The 10,063-nt window shown below is 40.4% G+C and overlaps 1 protein-coding gene across 1 annotated transcript; it reads right to left on the bottom strand.

Moving 5' to 3' along the window:
* Positions 1 to 719: 719 nt before the first annotated feature.
* bco2l (beta-carotene 15, 15-dioxygenase 2, like) lies at positions 720 to 9,253 on the bottom strand. Its single transcript, XM_071482598.1, has 12 exons — positions 9,208 to 9,253; positions 7,117 to 7,294; positions 6,187 to 6,398; positions 5,553 to 5,668; positions 5,335 to 5,437; positions 5,039 to 5,182; positions 3,624 to 3,784; positions 3,046 to 3,216; positions 2,410 to 2,547; positions 1,991 to 2,173; positions 1,696 to 1,806; positions 720 to 1,338 (listed from the first exon to the last, which is right to left on the bottom strand). The coding sequence occupies exons 1-12, from the start codon at positions 9,239 to 9,241 to the stop codon at positions 1,222 to 1,224; spliced, it is 1,668 nt and encodes a 555-aa protein (XP_071338699.1). The 5' UTR covers positions 9,242 to 9,253; the 3' UTR covers positions 720 to 1,221.
* Positions 9,254 to 10,063: the final 810 nt, after the last annotated feature.

Genomic DNA, 10,063 nt, shown 5'->3' with positions numbered 1-10,063 from the left:
ATAAGAGAGGCTAAAGATAAAACCTCTGCTTGTGTGTACTGTTCAGTTATAAATTATTGAAGGTTGGGACTTGCTGTTGCAAAATATCTGTAAAACTTCCCCAACTCTTGACTAAAAGTCAATTTTGAAACACTAAAAGGACACAAAAATATATGGGTTATTATATATTTGAAACTCTCAGCTTTCACACAAGCATAGTGCCTGTATCAGGTGCAAAGCCTGGAGTCACTTCAAATCAGTCCATTCAGATCAATGTGAGAGGGAAAATAGCCAATGAAATAAGCATCAGTAAAGTCAATTGTGGAGACGGTGGAGTGACAAGTGCAGCTGTAGGCTACTTCACATCCTGGGTAGGGCCTTGTGTTATATTCCTCACTCTTCTGTTTAGCTCACAGTCTGATAAAATGAAATGAGCTGCTCTTGTTCACACACAAGGTCCTACATGTCAGTGTTTATGTGTATGTCAACTTTGTTTTGGGTTGTTTTGAGCGTATAAAAAAGGCTACATTTCTGATGTGACCTCTGCTAGACTCTCTGGTGGCTATCGACCAGTTAGATCCATTTGTTTTCCAGGCATTTCAGACGTTGTCCATTTCTATCACATTACTTTGACAGAAATTGAATTTCCTGTGATGCATTTTTATGTATCCTAAGTGCTGTTCCCTCCTCACTGGGAGTATAGCGTTTCCAGTGGTGTGATGATGCAAAAACACTTTGGGTTTAAACAGAAAAAAGAGAAATGCATTTTATTTTAATGTGTGTATTGACTTTCATGTATTCTTTTCTACATTTTTTCCACATAAAGTGTTGGTCCTTCCAAGTAAGCACCATCTGCATGGCAATCTGGCCATTGTCCAAAGGCTGTTTCAAAATCTCAGAAGAGCTCAGAAGAGCACATAAGAACACATAGAGGACAAACTTTATCAGCGTGCTGATGCCATGCTGGGCTGTCTGTCTTGTTAGTCTCAGAAAGATTGCCATCTTTCCGACTGTAATAGCAGCACGCACTGAGGACATGCACCTATTCCTATCAAGGAGGCATAAACAAATAGCGTGAGTCTGCAGTTTTTTCCCCAGTTATTATCACTTTTTGTCTTTCTTTTACAGTTCAGGGGTTTTATAGGTAATGACATCAACAGAGATATTATATTCTGTGGATAAAGTGGTTGGTTGCTGGTTAAATTTCAGCAATTTGCCACAGAGTTGCAAAGAGTGGCACATCTAACCCATCCCGTTAAATACACCATGGGTCCCGTACGGGATATTGACAGGGACCTCAGCTCTGCCCAGCTCAGTGAAGGTCTTGGCGTCCAGAACGAGTAGGAAAGTGCTTTTCTCCTGGAAAAAGAAACAGATGATATGTAGAGAAAAAGGTCACAGAACACCCTTCTCACAATAATGATAGTAAAAGCACTAAACCATTTGTCTTCTACCTGCGTATACAGTATGCATGGTCAGGTTGAACAGAAAATATAGACAAGGTCTGCTTTGCAGGCTACATGACTGACTGTGGTTATGTGTCCTTTTCTTTATAAATCTGACAGCAGAGTGTCAAAGTACACAGATACAACATAATGTCAGTAGTAGTTAAAGTAATGCTGTCACTAAGTTAATACGTCTGCTGCTTCTCTTAGAGATTGTTGGGTTTTTTTTCTGGGGGGGGTTTTGTTGTTTTTTTTTTTGTTTTTGACTTACCTCTCTGGGTGTGATGATGACTGACAGAACCACTCCATCGTCTTCCTCTGTAGCTTTGGGTGAAGCAACAAAGACAGGCTCAGACGGGTACAAGCCAGGGTAACGCCACACCTAGACAGGGAAGATTACATAAGCATCCCCTTTACTCTGAGCTGTTTCATGTTATAAAACCAACTCCCAACCTACTGCTCCCACTCACTGATAGAGAGACAGCAGTAGAAATCACTTTGATGTGATAACACGTGGCCCAGTTAACAATGTGGTCTCCCTAAGTAGTCTTTGATTGATAGAGAACCTTAAGCTTCTTGGTGTGGACATCCATCTTGAGCAGGGAGTCACTGAAGACATGTCCAAAGCCACAGGAGTAGAAGTAGCGGTAAGGTCTGCCGTTGTAGCAGTCATAGTTGATCTGAGGGAACTCAAGGCCACCGTACTGCAGCAGCTCGTCATTGTGAAGCTCCTCATGGGTCATGTAAACCTGTGATGTGACAGGAGAAAGCAAGGATTCTACACCGATCTGTGCAGCTTTTAGGTTTTAGCCAAAAAATGTGGCCAGTTAATTCATGCCAACAGCTGTGAGGGTGAGAACTAATAGAGCATTATTCTCTAAAACATTATTCTCTGAAACTTATTGATTTCAGTAAAGTCAAATCAGGTGTAATGTACAGCTAAACATAATTCTGAATATAAACAATGACTGCCGTGCAACCCTACCTCTCCTGGTTTTGTCTTCTTGGCTGTGGCTTTACAGTAATGCAGAGTGACAAGGTTTTGGTCCAGAGGAGTTTGTTCATCCACATTCAGGGGTAAGACGTATCTCCTTGGAAGGTTTCTGCACAACGAGTTGTAAAACTGCCAAAAGAAATGAGACAGATACGAACATTTGTTAGTATGGCTTCTTTGCTGAAAGGTGCAATGCAACCTCAGGGACTATCAGACACTGACACAAAATCATGTTTCTACATGGTGGTGATATTATTCTGAGGCACTTTTATATTATTTTTGGGTCAGTATTTTGATTTAAGTTACACACTTAAACATGTTTGAAATCACAGAGTGTTTGAAAGCTTATTGCATTATTAAGCTTATTGGGGGGGGGGTTGGCTCTTTAAAATAGAACCACAAAGAAATCTCCAATCTCCTTGCTTGTTTGTATTTTATGTTTTTCATGTTTTGTGGATATTGTTTGCAGCAAGTAAAACTGGACGGATGGATAGATGTGAATTGGATGGTTACATCAGTCTAAGCTGCTCACTGATAACAAACTGATAAAACACTATCAGGCATATTGCCTGTGTGTGTGTGTGTGTGTGTGTGTTTGCAATTCTGAGTCAAACTGTGTACATTTACCTTGTCCATGTCCTCTCCTGATTCTCTGCGGAGGTTCTCCAGTGTGAAATCTCCAATGACCTCACCATCATCCCCACAGCACATGTCCATTACCAAGAACCCGTTGTCCTCAAAAGCATTAATCTGATGCAGTGTGAACATTGGTGCTGCACTGTATTTCACTTGACTCTCCTAACGGACCAGAAACACCAACCAATCAGGATATAAAAGCTTTTGGACAAACAAGAAGGAGCTGGTGTGTTGTTAACATTTGGAGACAAGCTCCCTCCTTGGCATGGCTGTTATTATGTTGTACCTTCACATTCTGAAATTTGTTATTGTATGCTTAATGGGTATGCTGTGTAATGAGATGAGAAAATTGAGAGTAACAGTGTATGAGGGGGGAAAAAAAGCTACACCATTAGAGTGTGACTTCATCAAAACAAATAAGGAAGAAAGTTCATCATGCGTGAAGAGATTAGCTTGCAGCTTTCCTTTTTTTCATTCTGGCTATTCAGCTGCTGAATGTGTATGTCTTATACTTTGCACCTTCTTAAAAAGCAAATATATGGCTGTGCAGTAAACTAATCATAACCCACCTTGCCAGTGCGCCTGTTGACCAGGTGGAAGATGGTTTGATACTGAGGCTCCCAGGTCATGACTTTATGAAAGCTCTTTCCCTGGATTCTGTACAGCATGAACTTCAGCAGGTCCAGCTTGATCGGCTGCTCAATGAACACAATGTAGTTCTCTGACATGACTGGAGAAGGAGGGCACACGCAGGAGAAAATGCATGCATTAAAACAAATGCGCAATTTTCATCATATTTGATCATACATCATCAGTCATATTCTCAAGCTTGTTAGACCTCCTGTGTCATGGTGGGATAATACGTTGAACTCTGCAGTGCTTAACTCATCAGTGCAACGTTGACACTGTATTCTAGTTATAATGTGGTGCGTTGTCGAACTGCACTACGCTGTATCACTTGTGAGATTTCTTGGTGCCAGTCTGTCTGGCAGAGCAAGGGTGGTCTGCTGGAAATGTTGTCTGAGATGTTATCAGGGAACTGGTGAAGTACAAAAAGCAAATGGAGCAACACAGCGTTAGATCACAGTGGGCAGTGAAGTCGTGCTTGCGTTCGCTGATCAAATTGCATCAAATTAATGTTTCTTTATTAATGGTTTCTTCGTCAGCTGGCTATCAGCTGACTAGTGACATCCAATCATGTTCCTGCAGGTGCACTACGCAACAGCAGAGAACAGTTGGGTTAAACTGTTCTCCGTTTTACTCTGCTGATACTGCTGCTTATGCCAATGATGTCGCCACTCCACCCACCTTCCCAACCTCCACACTGACTGTACAACACTCTAATATTCATGTATTTGTTTATGAAGGGAGATTAGTTCGTCCAGCAGGATTCATTTTGCTGCTGGAATTCTCCCTCAGAGAGCAGAGTCTTTTCAGCCCAATCGAACCATACAACCTGCTATATTTGCTATAAATGTTCAGTTCTTGACTGAAGCGTCTCTGACTGAATTATAGACATATAAACAAAACAAACAAAACACTACACAAATTATGTATGTCTTGATAGCGGTGCTCTCAGAGTCAAGCCATTGAAGAAACTATTGTAAAAGTTGACTTTTCGTCTTTTAGACAGATTTATTACTATTATTTATTATTTATTTAGCCGCAGAGTGGGAGAGAAAGTGTGCACTTCTGTGTGTGAGTCAGAGGCAGACTTATAGACAGAGAAAGATAGTGAGAGCTGAACAGAAAGACAAAGGAGCTGTGATTGACAAAAAAGAAGCAGGACAAGACAAGAATTTAAATTAGTAATTAATAACGAAGAAGCTGTGACGCTCTCTTTCAGCGGAGTAGACTTGTCCTGTCAGTGCAGACAGAAAACAAAATCTCATGAAATTCATTAATTCCACTTCAGTGTACATCCAGCATGCAGACAACTTAAAGAAGGCGCAGCCTGTTTGTTATGCTGGAGTGTGTATCTCACCAAAGCTGTGATAATAGGAAGGTTTCCTGGGTTCAGATGCACGGATGGAGCAGATCACTTCGGCTCCAGTCAGGTCTGCTGAGTCCTCCGCCGCTGCTGCCTTGTCCTCAGCAGGAGGAACACGGATGATGTTGTAGAAGAAACCTGAGGAGGCCCAAAAAGAAATCATGTTTTACGGTACACGTTAGGATGGACAACATCCAGATATTTATATAAATATAGTACAGACATATAGTACTGTGGTTAGGTATGTAGACAGGGTAGGAACAAGGAAGCAAGGACTGAAGGAAGGTTACCGCTTCTGCCATAGGAGTTGCCCATGTTGTAAGTGGCCCCCTCCCGGTCATAGTGTGGGTGAGCTGTAGCTGAGTTAACAGCGATGTATTGACTCCAGTCCACCTTAAAAGGACAGCATCATGAGCTTTGTTGTCGTCGTCATCGTCGACAGTCACCCATCTTCATCTTCACCCTCTGACTCTTTATCAGAGTAAGTGCTCAAAAGACACTGACTCACCTTCTCCTTTGTCTCCAGACTTTGTGGATCGACTCGTCTCATGTAGTTGGTTTCTGTGCTGACATAATAGTCTCCCTTGTACTTGACAAAGTTCACACTGGCATTATCTGTGGCCTCTGTTCACACATACAGATGTCCAGGAACATGTGAAATACAACACTTTGGTCAAGTCCATCATTCTCACAGCTATCACCTGCCTCTACTTTTTAAATCAATTTCTTCCTCCTTAATTTTTCAGAAGCTTTGTCAACCTTCAGATTGATTTTTCCCTCACAGTCAAGCACACGCACACACACACACACACACACACACACACACACACACACAAATATATTGTTCCTTTTACCTCAATATAAAACACATATATAATGAAACAATCATTAACCTACAGAGGCAATACAGCACATACAGTCAAGGACAAGTAAAAAACATCTATATCCATATTATTATTTATATGTTTTGTTTTTTTTCTCTGACTATTTGTTTGATTTTTACTTTGCCTCTGGTAATGTGGCACAGCTGCCTTGTTATTCACGTATATCCACAAATGAACTGAACATTTGGCCCTGCTGGTGCTACATTATGCTGTGGATTACACATGGGAATATGCAATATGTAAAGACGACATGCGTACTGGGAATCTGAAAGCGTGAAAAGAAGCGTGCAAAGATGTTCTTGCAGGGATCAGGCATTGCTAATGTCCCAAACTCAGACACCACAATGCGGTTCTTTTCTGAGTTGAAGACATATGAGTCACTTCGCAGGAAGCGGCTGCTGTATGTGACATTGCCCTCACAGATGTGGAACCGGTGCATCATGGCCATGCCGTCAAACCAGTGGGTGTATCTGAGAAGGGAAAAAAAAGGCAGCTAACTTCCTGCCAGGGTATTTGTGTAAGACAAATGTAGGGAGTGATGCGAACACTGTGGCACAGTGTAGACACTGAGAGATACTCTTTTTCTTGTGAATCAATCCTTTGTTAAACACTGGAAGGGAAAATCCTAATTTCATCATCGTCATGAGGACAAAAGAAATTCAATTTTTCATGGGAACAACCCCATGTGTGGCTCAATAAGTGACATAGCTTAAACTACATGGTTTGAATATGTATGTTGCCTCTTCAGAGAATTCGCTGAATTTCTCCACACTGTAAATCCTGAACAATCCTGTTACTGTACATTGAAAGACACAGATACAGATCACAGGCTATCTCAAAGCTGTTGCGTGCTGGTGGCATTTAGTCTGCTGACTCATACTGTTTCTTCTGTTGCTCTGCTCTTCCCTGTGGTGTTAATGTACCATAAATGTTCAAGTGTAATTTTTCACTACATATAATTACTGTTATTATCGACGTTTGTTCAGTCTGTACTGTTTGACCACACAGGTTTATACAACTTTATACATACAAAGCATACAAAGCATTACCACCACCACTTGTTGTCTTGTTAATTTAGTTTGGTATTGTCGGCAAGTATCAGTCCTAATGTAATGAATCAACATTGTACCTTTTTGTAAACTATCACACAAATAAAGCTCAGTGAACTTGTGCACAATCCTCAAATACCTGTCTTTCCCAAATTCAAACTTCCCAGGGCCATTTCTCAAGAAGCTCCCATTGATCCATGTTGGAATAGTTCCCTTGATGGTGGTGGGGATTGGATCAGGCGTTTCTTCCACAGAACGCACCAGAGGCGCCATGCTCTCCAGCCCTTTGGCCTTTGGACATCGCTGCCTGCTGGACACTGAGAGAGAAGATGAGAGGAGAGGAGAGGAGAGGAGAGGAGAGGAGAGGAGAGGAGAGGAGAGGAGAGGAGAGGAGAGGAGAGAAGAGGAGAGGAGAGGAGAGGAGAGGAGAGGAAAACTGAATTTTGATTAAAGAGTACTATAAAATCTATGATGGAAAAGCAGAGAGGAAATCATGACAGCAAGTGAATCTTGAGCAGCAGCTGAACTCTTGGCCCACAACTCCACACCTTCTCCACCATTTCTCTCGTTCTCTGACTCATACACACACACATGCGCACACACAGACACACAGAAGAACACACGCAAGTATGATGCCCTGCGCGTGAACCATTTACAGTCCTTGAACTTTGAGCAACCTTGAATGAGGAAATTATGTAAAATTCTACAGAAGCCACATGTTAAAACAGAGTAGTATTGGATGTGACTAATTAACTATTTAGATTAAACCACCATTACAGACTGCCAAGGTCTTGAGCAGCTTTATCTTTAGAAATCATTGTTTCAAATGGCTGTGTTGTAAACAAACTGTAAATCACACTTTCACACCTTCTATGTATCTCTCTATGGTTCTTCACACCTCTGTGGCTGTGTTTTCAGATGTCAACATTCAAAATTAAATAATCAAACAATTCAAATGATTTAAAGATGGTTTTGTAGGATAAACAGTATCTGTTGTGTTTTAGGAGACATTATGTAATGTATCAGGTCCTGTTCGTGTGAACTCATGGCTCTCTGGGGTCATGCACTGCAAATGACACCTGCACTATCTGCCGCCTTATCTGTTATCCAATAACCAGTTCCCTTTCATTACCTCATATCTCACTCATAATGGAGATTGTAAAATATATATGAGAATTACGTGATTAGCTAAAGCAAATCATTGCAGTTCAATACGAAGCCCCATGCCGAGCTTTGGCTACAATATCAGAGTTTTTCTGACTATTTGAATTGTTATTGCAACCAATCAGCAGAGCCAGAATTTTGTTCATTCCCATGACACCAGTGCAACAGACAATAAAAATGACAATGTGCAATGGGGAGATAACCGCTGTAGGCTTTAACAGTCTCTTACAATGTTGACTTTGTGAGTTTTGATTGTGATTACTGCAGCATTGCAAATGATGCCTGAATATGTGCTGTCATTTTAGGGGGTATTTCATGTAGTTTCCTTCTGCTGCATTCAAAATCGAGTCGCTTGAAAACAGAACAGCGACACTGATGAGCCTGTGACTGTTGTGGATAATAGCTTCAGGTATTGCCTTTTTTATCTTTCATTTTTGGATAATAACAACTGCAACAGTAGTTTATTTGTAACAGCTATTGCTTTAACGACTTGTTTTCCTCATGCCACTAACAGTATGTCAGTGTTCAAGTAAATGACTTTTTTAAAATCAGCTGTTATATTCTTGCACATCTTTTTAATTTCTGTTCTTTTCATTTTTACTCTACAGGGACCTGTCAGACAGTTTTTTTCTTTTAGTTAAGGGCTGAGAATGACTACAAGCTGTTAATGAGACATTGTGAATATTCTTTCACCAGCTCTTATTCAACAGGAGACCTTGGAGCAGGAACAATAGAAAATGCCAACATGTCTTACTGTAACTGCGGCTCGGATTTTGAAATGCAACAAAATACCATTATGAAAAACAAAAGCTAGAGAAACCACACATCTAAATGCACGTCTGTGTGTATATGTGTGTGTGAACTCTTTAGATGGGATTTAGATGCTATTGAGCAGTGCCTTTTTTAAAAGGTACACCAAGATACATCAATGCTACACTACACTTTGATTTTTTAGTTATAAGTGAAATGTTGATTCAGATAGACATGCCCTTTCTAAAATCAATAATAATAATTTTAAAAAGAAAGAAGGAAAAAAAACAAACATCTCAAAGTGGTGTCTACTCACTGCTTTGTGTCTGGGGCTCTGTGATCTTAGACATGGCTGGACGTTCTGTGGGTTTGATGAGACAAATGCAGAGGATTTATACAAGCCGTGAGGAAAACCTTTGAACCTTTAGGCCCTGGCATAACTGAGGAAGTAATCTCAGGCACTACGCCCCTACAGTGTTGACTATATCATTAAACCAATGATAAAACTGACAAGAAAGACAGTGGCTATTGTTTCATGATGCAGGTCACTGTTTGCATTGCGTGACATAGATTAATGTAGATTTCTTGATGTTAACAAACAGAAAAATACATTTGGTACATTTGTCCTGCATCTGTTCGAAAAGGAACACACCAAATCAGAGCCACACAGTACATGCTCAAAGTATTATCCTATGTTTGTATTATGTTATTAGTGGCAGTAGTTGTGCTAGTCTTTGTTACTATGGTTATATACTATATACTGTATACAGTAATGTTTCTGCAAATGACCTTTAGATTACATACAGCACTTAGTCCATGTAATCTCTGAACATTTGGTGATTTTATCTAATCTCACCCCACAATGCCATCTTCTGCAGTTTGTGTTACACTGTGATCATGGTTCCTACACGTTGAATCAAATTACATAAACTGTCCATAATTACTGCAAATGTTAAACTACCAGTTGTGATAACTTTAGCCCTGTGGAGTCTGAAAATTCATTACTTAGGCTGAGTGATCAAAAGAAAGTTCGCAATAGACATAACTGCTGTTAAAAAAACGTATACTCAAACAAAGGTAATGAGGACTTCTTTTTTTTTTTTCAAAGACCACTTCAGACTTAATTGGCTGTAAAATATTCTGTCAATGTGTCCAATTGTGATAAGCATTGC

Source organism: Trachinotus anak, unplaced genomic scaffold (assembly GCF_046630095.1).
Source record: "Trachinotus anak isolate AG129_WGS33_773 ecotype Australia unplaced genomic scaffold, CSIRO_AGI_Tana_v1 ptg000008l, whole genome shotgun sequence".
Lineage (NCBI taxonomy): Eukaryota > Metazoa > Chordata > Actinopteri > Carangiformes > Carangidae > Trachinotus > Trachinotus anak.
Note: the sequence above shows the minus strand (reverse complement) of the source record. Positions and strands in the feature narration are given on the sequence as shown.